Source organism: Cucurbita moschata, unplaced genomic scaffold (genome assembly GCF_002738365.1).
Source record: "Cucurbita moschata cultivar Rifu unplaced genomic scaffold, Cmos_1.0 Cmo_Scf00001, whole genome shotgun sequence".
In the NCBI taxonomy this organism is placed as follows: domain Eukaryota; kingdom Viridiplantae; phylum Streptophyta; class Magnoliopsida; order Cucurbitales; family Cucurbitaceae; genus Cucurbita; species Cucurbita moschata.
The window spans coordinates 10,991,438-11,010,310 of NW_019268517.1; the positions used below are offsets into that span (position 1 = coordinate 10,991,438).

Genomic DNA, 18,873 nt, shown 5'->3' on the forward strand with positions numbered 1-18,873 from the left:
ACTCTGTTAAGAATGAGAAATAGAAATAGAATTGGGATCGAAAGTATGATCTTCATTCAGGTTTACCACGTTTAAATAGGATACAAACTATCAACTAATACCTAAAAATAGAAAAATATATATCTAATTAAATCTGGTAAATAAATAAAATATACGGTTAATCAAATCTATACTAACAACTTCCTAAATATCTAAGATATATTCTAACTAATTATCACGGCAAAATATCCTCTTAATACTCCCCCTCAAGTTGGAGAGTGTATGTCGATCACACCCAACTTGTCCTTCAAAAAGTCAAATTGCTGTCTTCCCAAAGCTTTAGTAAAAACATCTGCCAATTGCATTTTGGTCGAACCATAACACGGTTTGATGATTCCAGCTTGTAATTTTTCTCGAACTATATGACAATCTATTTCAATGTGTTTCGTACGTTCATGAAAAACTGGATTGGCTGCTATATGTAATGCTGCTTGATTATTACAATATAATAATGCTGGTTCGGACAGTGGAACATTCAAGTCTTGAAGAATGTATCTTAACCAAGTTAACTCTAAACAAGTATTTGCCATAGCTCGATACTCGGCTTCTGCTGATGATCTGGACACATTAGTCTGCTTTTTAGACTTCCAAGAAATAATTGAATTTCCGAGGAAAATGCAGAACCCAGAAATAGATCGTCTGGAAGTTCGACAACCACCCCAGTCAGAATCGCAATATGCCTGTAATCTTAAATTGTTTTCAGATGGCAGTAGAAGTCCTTGACCAGGAGTGCCTTTAATGTACCTCAGAACTCGAAGAGCTGCCTCCCAATGTGGTTTTCTTGGTTCATGCATAAATTGGCTAAGCATACGAACTGAATAAGCTATGTCAGGCCTAGTGACGGTCAAATATATTAATCTGCCAATCAACCGTCTGTATTTATTTGGATCATTCAACTTCTCTCCTTCGGTTAAAGAAAGTTTCAGATTTTGCTCCATAGGAAATTTGTCTGGACGTGCTCCTGTAAGACCTGTGTCTTGAAGGATGTCTAGAGCATACTTCCTTTGAGACATAAAAATTCCTTTTCTAGATCGAGAAAATTCAATGCCTAGAAAATATTTCAAATTTCCTAAATCTTTGATAAGAAATTTCTGGAGTAAACTAGTATTGAGATATTGAATTTCTTCGAGATCATTGCCTGTCAACAGAATATCATCAACATAGATTAGAACTGCAGTGAAAGAAGTACCTTTACTCTTAGTAAACAAAGAGTAATCTGCTTTGGACTGAGTGCAGCCTGCATTTTGTATAGTTGTAGAAAATATGGAGAACCAATTGCGAGAAGCCTGTTTTAATCCATAAAGAGATTTATGGAGCCGACATACTGTATTCTCCCCCTGTCGGCGAAGACCTGGTGGTAAAGACATATAAACTTCCTCGTCTAGATTACCATGGAGAAAGGCATTTTGAACATCCAACTGATGGGTGAACCATTTTCGAGCAGCAGCAACAGTGAGTAAGCAACGAAGTGTAGTAAGTTTCGCTGTAGGGGAAAATGTTTCTGTGTAATCAATACCTTCAACCTGAGTGTACCCCTTTGCTACTAGTCGAGCTTTATAACGTTCAACAGAACCATCAGAGTTGTATTTAATTTTGTACACCCAACGACAACCAATAGCTTTATGACCAAGTGGTAGAGGAACGAGAGACCATGTATGATTACGTTCCAAAGCTGCAATTTCATCATTCATAGCCTGCTGCCATAACGGGTCGCCAACTGCCTCGTCATAGGTTTTAGGTTCTGTCTGGGATGTAATAAGAGCTAGAAAAGCACGTTGAGTAGGAGAAAAACGAGAGAATGAAAGGTAATGATGAAGGGGATACCTGGTGCCAGTGCCGGGACTTGAGCTAGAGGTGAAATGATTGGCTCCAGAAGACATCTCATAATCCTTATGCCAAGCTGGAGGCTGTTTAGTACGAGTAGAACGTCGAAGTGGAGCTGATGTATCAGGTGGGATAGGATTGGAATTAGTGGGCGAATCTGGAGAAGGTGGAGGAGACGACGGAGTAGTAGGTGAAGGGATAGGAGGTGAAGGAGGAGTAGGAGGTGAAGGAATAGGAGGTGAAGGTGGAGGATGGATGTTTGAGTAGGATGGATCATGAAGTGGTACAACAGGAGTCGAAAGAGCTAATGTCGAAGTTTGTGAAGCTGATGAAAAAGGAAAATCATCTTCACAAAATTTGACATCACGGCTGATAAAGAATGTGTGAGATTGCATGTCATACAACTTGTAACCTTTATGACCACAAGGATATCCTACGAAAACACAAGGAGTTGCCCTAGGTTCAAATTTTTGCTTAGGATGTACTATAGTTGCATAACATTTACAACCAAAATCTTTAAGATGATGAAATGTAGGTGGTCGTTTGTAGAGTGCTTCAAAGGGTGTCTTGTTAGATAATAATGGTGATGGCGTTAAAATGCACTCTCCCCAAAAATTAAGTGGAACCTGTGACTGAAAAAGAAGAGACCTAGCTACATTTAGGATATGGTGATGCTTGCGTTCTACGACTCCATTTTGTTGTGGAGTATAGACACAAGTGCGCTGAAATTCAATACCACAAGAAGTAAAGAATGGTTGCAAAGATAGGAACTCAGTCCCATTGCAAAGATAGGAACTCAGTCCCATTGTCTGATCGAACTATCTTGATAGTAGTATGAAATTGAGTTTGAACGAATTTAACAAAGTTCATCAACAAATGATGTACTTCTGACTTATGTTGCATTAAAAAAACCCAAGTACATCGAGTAAAATCATCAACAATAGTGAGAAAAAAACGCAAACCAGAATGGGTAGGAATTTTATGTGGTCCCCAAACATCACAATGTATCAGATCAAAAGCAGAATGGGTTGTTATTGAACTTCTTGGGAAAGACAACCTAGTTTGTTTTGCTAACGGGCAGATACTGCAATTATGAGAATAACTCGCATTATTAAGATGCAATTGATCAGCTAGAAATTTAAAACGAGAAAAGGAAGGATGACCTAGGCGTAAATGCCACAAATCAGATGACTGAGATACTTGATGAGCTGAAGACTTGATTGGAGATGAAGAAATATGATAGAGACCTCCAAATTGTTTACCCGAGCCAATCATCTTCCCCGTAGCCAAGTCCTGCATAACACAAGAATCAGGATAGAAGGTGACATAACATTTCAAGTTATTGGTAAGTTTGCTGATCGACATTAGGTTTAAATTGAATGAAGGCACACATAAAACGTTGTTTAATTTAAGGTTAGGGCTAAGGGAAATATTGCCAGTATGTGACACACGTGCTGTTTCTCCATTAGGCAAATTTATTGTAGACATGATGGCAGCCTTTGGTTCAGTCATAACAGAAGATTTTGATACTATATGATCCGTAGCTCCACTATCGAGAATCCATGAATTAGAACTCGCAGAGTTAATAGATAATGTAGATATGGGAAACAAACCTGCAACATTGATGTGATTGTCAGAATTACCAGAAGGGTGATGATTGATTGCAGATAAGGCTTGTGCTATCTGTCGTAATTGCTCAGAAGAAAAATTTGGAATGGAATTAGGTGACTGTTCTTCTGTATTCAACTGTGAAACATCGGCCATATTTGCAGATGATCGATATCCACGGTTATTGTGTTGATTGTCTTGTCTTGTCCTTCCAGAATTATTTTTCTGTCGACACCGATCTTCTGTATGGCCCCTTCTATCACAAAACTTACAGTGAAACTTAAGAATTCGACACTCGTTAATTGTATGACCACTTTTATTGCAGTGTTCACACAATTTGTCCTTGGCGAATTTTGAATATATTGTTTTCTTTTGCACTGCTGATGCAATCGAGATTTTCTCAGTAGGTTCGGAAGTTACCTGACGCTGCATCTCTTCTTGTACAAGTAATGAATAGGCTTGCCTCACATTAGGTAATGGAGACATCATCAATATGTTAGATCTCACCGTTTTATAAGACTGATTGAGCCCCATGAGCAATTGCATCAACTTGTCTTCTTCGCGTTGATCAATATGTATTTGACGTTGATTACAGGTAAATGGTGTGCGATACGCTTCCAGTTCATCCCAGAGTGCTTTGAGCTTGGTGAAATATGTTGACAGTGCCATGGTTCCTTGTGACATCGTTGCTATCGAGTTTTGTATTTAAAAAATTGCTGGAGCATTCTTTTGTAAGAATTGATCGTGAAGATCAACCCACACTTGATGAGCTGTCTTGGCGTGAATAATGCCTTTAGCGATATCTGCTTTAACGGAATGGGTTAACCAAGATATTATCATACTGTTGCACTGATTCCAGAGTTCGAATTCGGTTGAATTTGCATCTTGGGACGGTTCCTCAATTGTGCCATCAATGAAGCCAATTTTCTTCTTGGCAATAAGAGCATGCATAACTGATTTCCTCCAGGATTGATAATTTACTCCATTTAATTTGATTGGAACAAGTGAATATCCTGGCTGATCAGAGTGATGAATATAGTACGGATGTGTTAAATCAACATCCGAAATTTTGAAGCTAGATTTGGCTGATTCCGCCATAAAGGAAATTTTGATATTTAAGAACACCAAGATCGGTGCTCTGATACCATGTTAAGAATGAGAAATAGAAATAGAATTGGGATCGAAAGTATGATCTTCATTTTACCACGCTTAAATAGGATACAAACTATCAACTAATACCTAAAAATAGAAAAATATATATCTAATTAAATCTGGTAAATAAATAAAATATACGGTTAATCAAATCTATACTAACAACTTCCTAAGATATATTCTAACTAATTATCACGGAAAAATATCCTCTTAATACACTCTCTCCCTATCAAGTAGCACCAGATCGTTGATACACTCATTGGCCCTAGCATCAAGGACGAGGTAATGAAGATCACGCCTGTCCAGAAGCAGACCCGTGCTGGACAGAGAACCCGTTTCAAGGCGTTTGTCATCGTCGGCGATGGTAATGGCCATGTGGGTTTGGGAGTCAAGTGTAGTAAAGAGGTTGCCACAGCGATTCGTGGCTCGATTATTTTGGCTAAGCTGTCTTTTGATCCCTGTGAGAAGAGGGTATTGGGGTAGCAAGATTGGTAAGCCTCATACAGTACCTTGTAAGGTTACTGGAAAATGTGGATCCGTCACCGTCCGGATGGTTCCGGCGCCACGAGGTGCTGGGATTGTGGCGGCTAGAGTGCCCAAGAAGGTCTTGCAATTTGCTGGGATTGAGGACGTGTTTACATCTTCTAGGGGATCGACTAAAACTCTCGGCAACTTTGTTAAGGTTTGTTCCAAACTTGAATGGTTAATTTATTCTATTTAGTTCAGATTTTGGCTGTTTTCTACTAGCTTTTTGTTGATTTGAACTTTTGGGGTACTTTATCATTATGGATACCACCACTTAGTTATTCAATTACTATATATTTTGTAGTCCATTCATTTGGAAAGCTTCATCAGGATGGAATTCACCCTCAGGAAGTGTAGTTTTAAGTGTTCTTGATTTGTTTTCAGTGCAGATAATAACATTTAACCATATAATTTGTGGTGTCATGTCATGAGTCCATATGTTATCATCACTGATTTCAGAACTAATCATTTGATGAATGAATTTCATTTGGATAGGATGTTTAGTTTCGATGGTTCAGGAGGAGTCGTGATTCAAAACTTTTCTACCCAAGTTCACTAGCATATATTGTCCTCTTTAGGCTTTTCATTTAAGAGCTTCCTCTCAAGGTTTCAAAACTCTATTCGTTAGGGAGAGGTTTCCACATCCTTCTAAGGAATGTTTTGTTCCCTCCTGCAATTGATGTGAGATCTCACAATCCACTCCCTTAGGGACCAGCATCCTCGCTGGCACACCGCTCGATGTCTAGCTCTAGTGCCATTTGTGACAGCTCAAGCCCACGAGTAGCAGATATTGTCCTTTGTGTGTTTTCCTTTTCAAGGTTTTAAATCGTGTCTGCTAAGGAAAGGTTTTCACACTCTTATAAGGAATGATTCGACTGATTTTGTGTCTGCCGTTGCACAAACTGGTCGATAACTTCCCAATTTTCTGTTATAACCGGACGCTGTATCATTGTTGATTGTTCATAACAGTGAAATTGTAAACCAAATAAGAGACGGCTGTGGGGTTGTGTGTTGTAATTCAAATTGATTTGGATCTCTTTACTTGTGGGGGTCTTATTTCAGGCAACCTTCGACTGCCTGCTGAAAACTTGGGGCTTCCAAACACCTGAGTTTTGGAGGGAGACGTTGGTGACAACAGAAAACTGAAGTGAGATTGAGAGGAGGAGTGATTTGAATGACGGGGAGGGAGGTCCTTTTATAGGGGGATTCCTGGAGTTGGTTGAGATTTGTGTGGACGAAATTGAATCCACCTCCTCCTTCTCTTCGGCAGTAACTCATTCAACTCATTCAAACTCATTCAAACTCTATTATTAGCTTCAACAGGAGACACGGTTCACAAACTCCCCATTCCGAGAACACACAGATCTGTTGGCGAAACCCACCGTGAAGGCGTTGTTGTTAGAAGACCTCGAGAGGGGTGCTGCTTGAATTTGGTAAATTATCATCCCTTTTTCTTTCAACTATGGGAATATGGTAACCTTTCTTATACAAGAAATCTACCTCTGTTTACATTGAATTTGAATTTTGGGTGTAATTTATTTACCACCCTTTCATGGGTGTTAATCCATTTTATTTTATTATTACTTTTACTTACAAAAATTTCAATAAGAACAAGAAATAAAAACCAAATAACTTTGTGTTTAAAAAGAAGAAAGACATTAGTAAAGATTATCTTAAAAGAAGAGAAGTTTGTTATACTTAAGATAGAAGTAAAGTTGTGGATTAAGTTTGAGTTTTGAGTTTCACATGACAATGAGTGTGCAACTACTTCACCCTTTTTCCCTTTGGCCCTCCAAATCTGTATCTTCCGACACACACAAACTCTATACCTTTCTACTCCCAAAGGATGTCTGCAATCAATGCATGCTATTCTTCCATTATTGGCCCAAAAGGCCTAGAATTCGAGCTATTCATCTTCATCTTTGTAGTTGAGTTTAGTTTCAATTTAGTACCTTTCTTTTTTTTTAAGATATGATTGAGTAGTATCAAAATTATAAAATGATTGTATTGTCCTAAGCAATTTAGAAATATAATATTTTAATTTTTTTGATTTAAATCTTATTTTTTATTGGGGTCCAAATTATTATTATTATTATTATTATTAATCTACGTGGTGAACAATAAAATAATTAGTTGGTGAACAAAAATTAGAGAACCAACCAGAAATCTAATATATAAAACAAATAAAATAATTAGTCGGTGAACAAAAATTAGAGAACCAACCAGAAATCTAATATATAAAACAAATAGTACATATAATTTTATAAATAGTACATACCATAGACGGAAGGAAAATAGCCAAATCAAGTGTATATAAAAATACTCTAACCAATTAATTCAGCCAATATTTAGGTTTAAAATCTATTTCCTTTTTTTTTTTTTTAATTTCTTTAATGTTATTTATTTTAAATTTTTATTAAATTATTGGGTTTATAAGTTAATTTGAGAAGATGGATGAAATTGAGACTACAAATTTGGCATTTTTAACATTTTGGTTTCCGAGAGTGAGAGTCCCTTCCCACCAAACTCGAAAGCAAGAGTTGTCAGTGAGAATTGAAGTTGAAGAATTCCGCAACATGCTTGTCGGCAACCACTGCTTTCGGAATACATCGCACAGAGGGATAATTTGAATTTCCATTACAGACTGTCTTCTCCTCTGGATTAATCAGAATCCCACGCACGCATTCTTCTTCTTCCATCATTTTCATGATCTGACAACAACGGCAAGAAGAAGAAAAGAAGAAGAAGAACCCCTGTTTCTGGATCTCCAATTTCCACCTGAAACTCACTCCTGAATCGGCGGAAGCCATTGGAGACCTATCTCAGATAATCTTGGGAGAGCAGTTTTGTACTGTGTACCAGTGTTCTAAATTTCCTGGATCCAATGTTGGTCCAAGAGCGTTCAACGCCTAAATCCCCCAAAACCCAGATCAGAACCTTACCCACTCTCCACTCGCATCGATTCTCAGAATCTAAGAGCCTCGATTTCTCCACATGGCTGTCTGAAAATATGTACAAAGTGGTGACGGTTCTACTACTGATCGTCTCCGTCGCCGTCCTTTTTTTCCTCCGCAATGTCGGCGATAGCGCCGCCCTTCTCTGCTTCCAATCGAAGACGGCGGCCTTGGAGAAGATTCAATTCCCTAAAGTCGATTGGAATTCGATCGCGTCGATCCCGGCTAGCTCTTCTCTCTATCCGGAATTTCGCTCTGAGCAATGGATCGTAGTCTCGGTGTCTACTTATCCTAGCGATTCGCTGCGCAAGCTTGTGAAAATGAAGGGCTGGCAGGTGTTGGCGATCGGCAATTCACTGACGCCGTCGGATTGGGCTCTTAAAGGTGCAATTTTCCTTTCCTTAGAAGAACAGTCTAAATTAGGGTTTCGTGTGATTGAATTTCTTCCCTATGATTCTTTCGTGAGGAAAACTGTTGGGTACCTCTTCGCAATTCAACATGGCGCGAAGAAGATCTTCGATGTGGATGATCGAGGGGAAGTTATCGATGGGGATTTGGGTAAACATTTCGATGTAGAATTGGTTGGAGAGGGAGCGAGGCAGGAGATTATATTACAGTATAGCCATGAAAATCCCAATAGAACTGTTGTAAATCCATATATTCATTTTGGGCAAAGATCAGTATGGCCTAGGGGCTTGCCACTGGAAAATGTGGGTGAAATTGCTCATGAAGAATTTTATACCGAAGTTTTTGGTGGAAAGCAGTTCATCCAACAGGGAATTTCCAACGGTCTCCCTGATGTCGATTCGGTATTTTACTTCACTCGAAAATCTGGATTGGAAGCTTTTGATATTAGATTTGATGAACGTGCCCCAAAAGTCGCATTGCCGCAGGGTATGATGGTTCCTATTAACTCCTTCAACACACTTTATCATACCTCAGCCTTCTGGGCTTTAATGCTTCCTGTTTCCATTAGCACAATGGCTTCTGATATCTTGAGAGGATATTGGGGCCAGAGGCTTCTATGGGAAATTGGTGGTTATGTTGTAGTTTATCCTCCAACCGTTCATCGATACGATAGGATTGAAGCATACCCTTTTTCAGAAGAGAGAGATCTACATGTGAATGTGGGTCGTTTAGTTAATTTTTTGAATTCATGGAGATCAGGTAAACATAGGCTTTTTGAAAAGATTTTGGAGTTGAGTTTTGTAATGGCAGAGGAAGGGTTTTGGACTGAGAAGGATGTGAAGTTTACAGCAGCTTGGCTACAAGATTTAATTGCTGTCGGGTACCAGCAGCCAAGGCTAATGTCTCTGGAATTGGATCGTCCACGAGCGACTATTGGTCATGGGGATCGGAAGGAGTTTGTTCCACAGAAACTACCATCCATACACCTTGGGGTTGAGGAAACTGGGACAGTGAGCTATGAGATAGGGAACTTAATAAGGTGGAGAAAGTATTTTGGCAATGTTGTGCTAATCATGTTTTGTAATGGCCCTGTCGAACGAACAGCTCTCGAGTGGAGGTTGCTATATGGGCGGATATTCAAGACGGTGATAATTCTTTCAGAGACTAAGAATTTAGATCTTGTTGTGGAAGAAGGTAGACTGGACCATGCATACAAGTAAGTCACTTTTTTAAGTACATGATTGAAAAATTTGTGTGAGTTCGAAGCCGAAGTAGTAATTTGGTAGACAGACAATATTTTGAGTTCTCTTTTCATGCTGCCTAGAATGTAAATATAATTATTAGTATTCTACAAAAATGGTAACATTGGAAGTTTACCTCGTTTTGTCTTGGCATTCTGAGCTCAGAACATACGCGTTCGAGTTCGAGTTGCATTCAATTTTACAAGTGACAAAAAATTGCTCATAATTCATTGAGAAGGTTGTCACTAGCTTTATCTTTTTACTTGGTTGTCATGGTATCAGGATTTGAAACTGTTGAGATAAGTTTATTATCAATTGCACAATTTCAATAGAGAATCGTAGCAGCACAGTTTACAATTTTTATTGTTGCAAACTTGGAATTGTTGGCTGTCAAGAGAATGAGTGTGTGTTCTGTTTCAACCTGCATTCTCAAATAGTCTTCGGCTTGCTACTTGCTCCAGTTGATGAAGCTTTCAAAATTATATGTTCTTCTAAATATGTTGTTAATTATGTTAACAGGTACCTGCCCAAAATTTTCGACACGTATAGTGGTGCAGAAGGGTTTCTATTCCTGCAAGACAATACTATTCTTAACTATTGGAATCTGCTACAGGCGGACAAATCAAAACTCTGGATAACTAATAAGGTACCACTTGAACTATATTTAGCTGACTTAATTGTGTTTAGCGCCTGTGTTGTTTACTTGAATTTCGTCCTTAAGATGGCACTAACTAATTCTTCTTACTGAGGTTGAAAATTTTGTGGTAAATTAGTAGAAAGTAGGAAAAAACTTGCGAGAAAATATCTTTTTACACTCCAAACAATATTTAACTGCTTGAATGCTTGTTGATCCTAGTGAATTTGGATGACTGCAAATCTGAGACCTTTAAAAGCTCTCAATTTAGTCTATCATTGTGTCAATGAATTCAGGTACCCAAATCTTGGACTACAGTGTCAGTTGAAAGCTCAGACTGGTTTACTAAACAATCAAACATGGTAAAGAAGATAGTGAGCATGATGCCAGTTCATTTCCAAGTCAGTCATAAGCAGTCTGTAGCAAATGAGCAAAGCCTCACAATATGCAATTCCGAGGTCTTTTACGTTCCTCGGCGCTTCGTAGCAGACTTTCTTGATCTTCTCGGATTAGTGGGTGACTTAGAAATCCATCACAAGGTTGCAATCCCCTTGTTCTTTACAGCAATGGATTCGGTTCAGAACTTTGATCCGGTTTTGAATACAATGAGCTACAGAGAGAAAGCACCTGCCACAAATTCATCAACTATTTATTCAGTTCATGTGCCTGCTGTTCACCCATGGAATGTGTCAAGTGAACAAGATTTCATAAAGTTGGTCAGAATAATGGCAGAAGGTGACCCACTTCTAGCAGAGTTAGTTTGAGGGGATAAAAGGAAAAGAAAAGAGACTTTGAATTGATACCTTGGGAGTTAGGGGAGACCATGTATACTAAGCCATCTGTTATACAAAACTGCTATTTTTCTTCTCTTTTTGGTTCGGAGTGAAGGAAAATAACATTTCTTTGACCCCATCCTCCCCAACACTTATTTTCTTTTGTAGAGTTTGTGTGTTCTCACCATTTGTTGTAAGAAAGAAATTGTATTCAACTAGTTCTTTTGTCTCATAAGTATATGAACAGGAAATTAAATTGGCTTCATTGAATATAACTTCCCTCTAATATTTTTCTGTAATACAAGGTTATGCTGTTCCATTGCATAACTTTGAACACTGGTATAGAGTTTACAGACAACAATGGAAGAACAAAATATACAATCAATTAAATTAAGATGGAACTCCACAGAGAACAAAAGACGACTTGAGCAAAACACCAAATCTTCCTGCTTGAGTCCATAGTTTTGAAGAGAAAGCTTGAAGAAAAGATTGAAAGCCTTCAATGTGACGCTTATCTTTTGTCTGTGTCTGTAGTAGCTACTTACAAAATGTACTCCAGTTGCTTAGTCATCAGTCATCTCGCTCGTTGAAATCGCTCGGGTAGCTAATATTTCTGGTTCAATTGATCAGCAGCCTGCAGCTTTGAGGAAGTTGTCATATGGACTTGAAGCTGGTAATCTTAACGAGTGTGAATGATACTCGTATTCAGCCATGCACGGCATCACAATGGGTCCAGAGGGAGGTTGAAATGGGTTAGCTGATGAGTGTTCAGTGAATGGATTGCTAACCTGCAATTTCAGGAATGTGTTAGAAGTTTGTGAATGTTTATGTTTCTTCTACATGGTGAGGAACTTGCATCCTGAAAACATAAATTAAGAAAACTGTTTATGTTTGCCACTAAACATTATTCATAGAACTTAAGGATTCTCTCTCTCATCAATTTAGATCATTCAGGTGGAATCTATTTCGGCAGAATTCTACATTCGGTTTAAGAGGGGAACCTAGCATTAGGGTGTGAAAACTTCTCCCTAGTGGACGTGTTTTAATACCTTGAGGGAAAGCTCGGAAGGAAAAGCTCAAGGATGCTAATATCTGCTAGTGGTGGGCTTGAGATATTACAAATGATATCAGAGCTAGAAACTAAACAGTATGCCAACGAGGACGTTGGGCCCTCAAGGGGGTGGTTGTGAGATTGCACATCGGTTGGAGAGAGGAGCAAAACATTTCGTATAAGGGTGTGGAAACCTCTCCCTAGTAGACGCGTTTTAAAATTTTAAGGGGAAGTTCGGAAAAAAAAAGTTCAAAAAGGACAATATCTGCTAGCAGTGGGCTTGGAGGTTGTTACTCTACGTGTGGAATAGCTCTAGTTCATATCCCTGCAAACAAATTTCCCAAATGATCCAAATATTAACGAAAATGGTTAGGTTTTCAGAGATAAGATCATAACCTCCTCCTGTTTCAGGTGGAAAGACGTCAAAGTTGACATCTTCTGCTGCTTTCCCATCAGAAGTAGCTCACAATGCTGGGCCATTTCCTTGTAAGGCACATGATCTGTGGTCGAGATGGAGATACTTCCGACTTGATTGGCTGTTTCGAGTACCTGATTTAAACGAAACATGATAGAGTAAGTGATCATTGAAAAATCAGTTCCCAATTTTGGTCAATTCATCAAATAATGAGATCTTGAAAGTAGCTGACATACTGATTCTAAAAGCTGATTCACACTCAAAACTGGAATCACAATGAACTCCTGATTATCTTTAGTTTGGCTTTCAAACGCATCGCCAAAGGAATCTTCATCAATGTTAAAAAATGGAGCAGACTGCAAGGAGGAAGAACAAAAGTCAGGTACCACAAGGAAAACTCATGCTACATACGCTTATTGTCTCTTTACTGAATTTATCAGAGTTCTCAGTATAACCTGATACACGTTATTCGACGTATCCTCTAACCGATGATTTCCGAGAGGACACATAACATCAGGTACAAACTCGCCGAGAAGTTGCTTCTTTATGCTGGAGAATTGAGACTGCAACATAGATGTAAAAATTTATAGTGTTTAACAATAAAAACGAACCAATCCAGAAATGAGTGGTCTAGTGCTTTACATCTGAAAGTGTGTCCAAACTCTTCACGATCTCGGTAACAAGGGATTCTCTAGTTTGATCTTTGGTTATCTCTACTTCGGACAGAAACTTCAAGGCCGAATCGTCATCTTCCTCGGATCCATAAGGACAACTCGTTTTGTCAGACGGTATGGTAACAGCTTGTAACTTGCAGCCTTCTACCAATTCTAGGAAGGGATCAACCTAACCATGTTTAAAAACAAGTCATAATTGAAATTTTGATAGCAGCTTCAGATTTAAGCATAGACTTGGGAACTCTAATTTCTGTAAGCATTAGTTCTTGATCAACATACCATTCTGCCCCGGAATATAGTCTGCATTTGGTCAACAAGGGGACGGATATTAAAAGCTTTAGACGAAAAGAGGATCATCGATGTGGCTAGAGTAAATAAGGATCGACATCGTGATGGTGGCACTGATCCTGCAATTCGAGCACAAACCAAGCCTCAGTACAGTACTATCCAGTATAATCTTTATGGTGACAGATGCATGAAAAGTCTCACAGTAACAGATTTCATCAACATTTCGTCCAACAGATTTGATTAAAGACCAAATTTGTGCTAATGTTTTAAAGATTCACCTCGTTTACTGAGAGAAAGGTCTCGCAATGTAAACGCCAACTGAAAACTTCGTATTAGGGCCTCATGACTTGAATTCTGCATGGAAAGAAACATATATTGACAGTTCATCCCAGTAAAAAGAAAAATCAAATCTGAAAAGCGTTGTTTTACCTTAGCTCGAGAAAACAGCAAGATCAAGCTGTATGTATGGGCAATTCCTTCATAGTTTTCTGGAACATTAGCAGGAGATATGGATTGTGCAAAGATTGATGAGAGCAGAAGTGTAATTTGGTGGCTACTGAGTCGGAGAGAATGAGTTTCCTGACATTTGATTCATAAAAGAAAAAGTAAGCGACCCCAGTTACCGAAGATCGATAACGCAGACTGAGCTATCTTCTCTCAACACTAAACAATTATTAAAATAAACGACTTAAAACATGAAAGGATTTTCACACAACATACTGGTTCTTTGCTCAAGTTGTTCATAGTAGTCGCAGTCGCATCAGTTCTCAAAGGTCCGGAGTTTTTTGTGCTATATGCCCGACTGTAGGATGACTTCAAGCTACTTTGCATTCCATTGCTTGCGTTTTCCTGTTTGCCATCGGCAAAAGAGCTATCTTTCATATCTGGATGACCATTTTCCAGCAAGGACAATTTTTCATTCCTTAGCTTCTGGAAAAGGGCAGCTGAAGAAGAAAAAACAGAGACAGTTCTTGAGAATGTCCTAGGAACATCAGAAGTCATCCTTGACTCGACATCTGAAGAGCGTAGACGAGGACAAACAGAAGATGGCACAAGGACAACTGAAAAAATATGATGAGCTGCAACTCGTGTTTCATGATCGGGATGGACCATAGCCAGTAATAACTGATGAAACAAAGCCTCAGGGAATGCCTATGCCATAAAACACTGAATTTATTAAAATCATAAGGCTAAACTTTGCTGGAGAGAATGAATCAGACTCAAAAGCAGAAGATTGTTTCTTGCCTTGTTTTGATATGATAAATTAGGCAAGGAGGCAACAATTTGAGCAGCACGATAAACAGCAGAAATTGCAGTTCTGGCTATGACTGTAACAGAAGAAAGGCTCTCCAACATCACAGCCATAGCATCAAGAACTGGGCCTGGTTCTCCAACCTGCTTTCCAGTTCTTATTTAAAATCTTAAAATATGCACAGCAATAATAAAAGTTAAGCGGTTTAAATTTTCATCACCTTATATATTAGCTGTATCAGACACTGATCTACTGCTTGATTTAAGCTTTTATTCCAATTTTTCACTTCATCCCCTAAATTTGCATCGTCGAGTGAGCAGTGTATGCTCTTCCTCAAATGCCTCATGCAGTCACTAACTGAACTAATTATTGCAATAGAAGGTTCAACTTTTGCCTCTTGAGCAAGGGCAGTAGCCACAGCAACAATGTCAAGCTGCATCTTAGGCAGCTTCAGGACATTTTTATGGTCAAGATGTTTAATCAATATGGAAAGCAAAACATGGGTATTTTGACCTGTCAAAATCAAAACATAATTGATGAACCAGAAACACAAGCAAACATGAGGTACAAACAGGAATAGGATTGAAAGAACACACCACATTTGTCCATTAGGAACTGCAAATCTTTCAGAACTGGAGCTGCAATGCCATGTTCAATAGACCACAGATTTCCATTATCGAAGTAACGAAACAAAGATTCTAATATACGCCTCATGGTTGTAGCTTCTTTGGCTAGTTTGGCCATGTTGTGTAGGCAAACTCTAGACCAAAAGCAAGGGTTTCGGACATCCTCCCTATCAAGCAAAGATAGTTAATTTATAATGAAATATTTATATCAGCAAGATTATTGCATGGGGACTTCACCAGAGATGAATGATTATTACCCTATCAAGTTCAGTTCACCTCCTTCAGTCACGATTTCCCTCCAAGATGGTATGCTCGTCATGACAACTGACGATGAAGAGATATGACCCTTGTCCCGTACCACTTCTTGCACCCATTGATCATTTAACTTGTCTGGATCTTTTGCAGGAGCCCCATAGTTTTCTAGGATCACTGAAACAATCTGTTTAATGATAATACAAGTCAATAGAAATAATGTTTATTTTTCTGTCGAAGGTACAAGTTTGAGGGAAGCAACTTACATTATCAAATTCGACAGAAATATGAGAGTGTTCACCCATAAACCACACCTGGAAGAAAAAAAAAAACAATGAACCAAATTAGTTTTGGCAAGCTATTCGAACGACCCATTTACTGAAGTACATGAAAATAGATAGGAATATGCTATGCAAATGTAATCTCTTTGCAATTTCATGAGTTCGTAGGTGGCTTATTCATGTCATTAATTTATTATTAGTAGCATCATCATGATAAGGAACCATAATAAAAACACTAAGAATTATGAATGGAGAGGAATCAATTTTTGAAGACAAGCATCTTCCTTGGTCTGATCGATTCGAATTTGCTATACTGAAGGCTTCTTTATGGTGTTCTCTCTCTCTCTCAGCCTTCTCTCTCCAAGCCTTTTGTTGATTTCTTACTTTTAATCGGTATGGCTATTACTCTTTCTCTCTAATTTTTCTTCCTGCTTTACTTTTATCGCTCCTAGGTTTTGCATTTTCGAGCAATAGACTATTTCATTATTTAGGTTTTGCATTATTTGTAACAAGCCAAGTCCACCACTAGCAAATATTGTCTACTTTTGCCCGTTACATATCGTCATTAGCCTCACGGTTTTAAAATGTGTCTAACCCTTATAACGAATGCTCCGTTCCCCTTTCCAACTGATGTGGGATTTCACAATCCACCTCCCTTGGGAGCCCAACGTCCTCACTGGCACACTGCCCATTGTCTAACTCTGATACCATTTGTATCATCTCAAGCCCACTACTAGCAGATATTATCCATTTTGCCTCGTTACGTATCGCCATCAGTCTCATGGTTTTAAAACGCGTCTAACCCTTATAAGGAATGCTTTATTCCCCTCTCCAACCAATGTGGGATTTCACAATCCACCCCCCTTGGGAGCATAGTGTCCTCGCTAGCACACCGCCCCGTGTCTAGCTCTAATACCATTTGCAACAGCCCAGGCCCACCGCTAGTAGATATTGTCCATTTTGGCCCGTTACGTATCGTCATCAGCATCATGGTTTTAAAACGCGTCTAACTCTTATAAGGAATGCTTCGTTCCCCTCTCCAACCGACGTGGGATTTCACATTATCACTCCTTGACTAGCTTAATGTAAATGTAAATAGTAGAAATAGAAAGGCATACCATTGAGGAAAGGCCTTGCAAGCCAGCCGAACGCAGGCCTTCAGCCCCTTCATCCTCTCCACTATCTTGAGCTAATTGACACAGTTTTGGAACAAAGGCTTCTAAGTTAAACATGTAAGTCCCATCAATCTGGACCATCAGAAGTTCGAATATTAAACCAATAAAACATATCAACATAATGAAAGAAAGAACTAAAGCTATATTTTTCACTTACCTGACTATTCACAAAACTAAACAGAGTCTGACATCCTATAATTTGCATTTCCTTCTGTCGTGTTTGGTCCATTAGAGATTGGATAATACTTATTAAGCTACTCGTAAACAGAGACCTACAAGTAGTTCACTCATCCACATGAATCAATAGTTATGTTTTCCAACCACTAAAGTTGAGAATGACAGAGAAGATGTACAGAAAACAGATCCAGAAAACAAAAGATGGTTTACTCACATTTGCTCCTTACATGAAACCACAAGTTTTCTGTAGATCGACATGACGATTTTAACGGCATGGAAATTCTCGTTCCGCAGTTCTTTGTAACACCTTTGCTCAAGGGAAGTTGTTATCTGATCATGAAATTAGGAAGTTTAACATGAATACATGGCAGACCACAATGGTAAGGCTTAATAAACATTACCTTTGGAATTCGAAGAGGATTTTTAGCAGCATATTCGCATAATTTCGATATCTTTCGATCATTTGGTCCTTCTTCCTAGCGTAATATAGGGATTATTCTCAGTCAATTATGAAGATAATTGCATAAAAGTGATGAACAACTCAATGTGAAGTAAGTTTTGAGTCATGAGGGATGAACTATGAGTTGATGAACTGGTCGAGATTTTATAAACCCTAAACCCAAAACCCCATAGATGGAACAGGAAACGAAGTAATGCTATAAACATCAAAAGAACTGACCTGATTACGAGGAAATATATCGGCGATGAGCTTCTTGTACCTCTTCACGGGCTGTCTAGACCGTGCCCTCAATCCTGGACAGAAGAAACAAAGACTGCCGCATACAGGCAAGACTTGCCGAGAAACCACACCCGAAACAACGCTCATTTTCTTTCCCTTCTGAACAAATCAATACTCAAATTCCGAGGTCGAGAAGGGAAAGAAAAGCTCAAGCTCAATTACGCACCACTTCAAACCTAAATTAGAAGATTCTGGTCACTACTATGAAACGAAACACCAAAACCCTAAACCAGTCCAGATCGAAAACATGAACCCCCAAATGAAGAACTTACAAGTTTATGATCAAAATTCCAATGAAAAGTACCTACGATCCTTCTCTGAAACAGCCGAGCAGTGGCCGGAATTCCTCTAAAGCTGTAAAGAAATCAAAACGTACCCGGAATATCGATTTCGTCTCGAGAAAATGATGAAACTATCCGTTTGGGGGGCTGCGAAGCCAATTATGAGTGAGAACCTGAAAACATACGAGAAAGAATCCCCTTTTTCAACGGCAAGGTTGTCTGTGGGTCCACAATGCAAGGATGGTTGATTCTGAAGGCATCGCCATTGCTGGATCATTCGAGAGCTTCGATGGCCGTTTAAAGGCGAAGCGAGGGAAGACATTTTAAAGTAATTGTTTCGGTTGACAGAACAGACAAACGGACGTGCTGGCTTCTTAAGGCTTGCAAGACCAGAGCACATGATCTGTGTGGAGCTTTTTTTGGTCAAATTCAAACCATAACCTTATGAGAAAAAAACCATTCATGCTCATCATCATTATTTTGTTCAAACTATGATACAAACGT

At 38.8% G+C, this 18,873-nt stretch overlaps 2 protein-coding genes and 1 pseudogene across 5 annotated transcripts; 2 read left to right on the forward strand and 1 right to left on the reverse strand.

Annotated features, from left to right (window-relative positions):
- The first annotated feature begins 4,258 nt into the window (after positions 1-4,258).
- LOC111442187 lies at positions 4,259-6,658 on the forward strand (annotated as a pseudogene).
- Positions 6,659-7,606: 948 nt separating this feature from the next.
- On the forward strand, positions 7,607-11,430 carry LOC111444051 (probable glycosyltransferase STELLO2). The gene is made up of 3 exons (XM_023081979.1): positions 7,607-9,726; positions 10,271-10,397; positions 10,682-11,430. The coding sequence occupies exons 1-3, from the start codon at positions 8,033-8,035 to the stop codon at positions 11,147-11,149; spliced, it is 2,289 nt and encodes a 762-aa protein (XP_022937747.1). The 5' UTR covers positions 7,607-8,032; the 3' UTR covers positions 11,150-11,430.
- LOC111444028 lies at positions 11,399-18,669 on the reverse strand. Of its 4 annotated transcripts, none has more exons than XM_023081959.1 (20): positions 18,465-18,669; positions 18,029-18,264; positions 17,751-17,825; positions 17,564-17,679; positions 17,330-17,444; positions 17,116-17,244; positions 15,983-16,030; positions 15,722-15,903; positions 15,435-15,631; positions 15,059-15,351; positions 14,832-14,981; positions 14,307-14,738; positions 14,016-14,165; positions 13,865-13,940; positions 13,578-13,705; positions 13,267-13,467; positions 13,080-13,187; positions 12,861-12,980; positions 12,606-12,758; positions 11,399-11,946 (listed from the first exon to the last, which is right to left on the reverse strand). In XM_023081959.1, the coding sequence occupies exons 2-20, from the start codon at positions 18,173-18,175 to the stop codon at positions 11,785-11,787; spliced, it is 2,982 nt and encodes a 993-aa protein (XP_022937727.1). In that variant the 5' UTR covers positions 18,176-18,264; positions 18,465-18,669; the 3' UTR covers positions 11,399-11,784. The 4 variants fall into 4 exon arrangements, with proteins under 4 accessions (XP_022937727.1, XP_022937719.1, XP_022937711.1 ...); XM_023081951.1 differs by having other exon boundaries at positions 18,393-18,669; XM_023081943.1 differs by having other exon boundaries at positions 18,361-18,669.
- Positions 18,670-18,873: the final 204 nt, after the last annotated feature.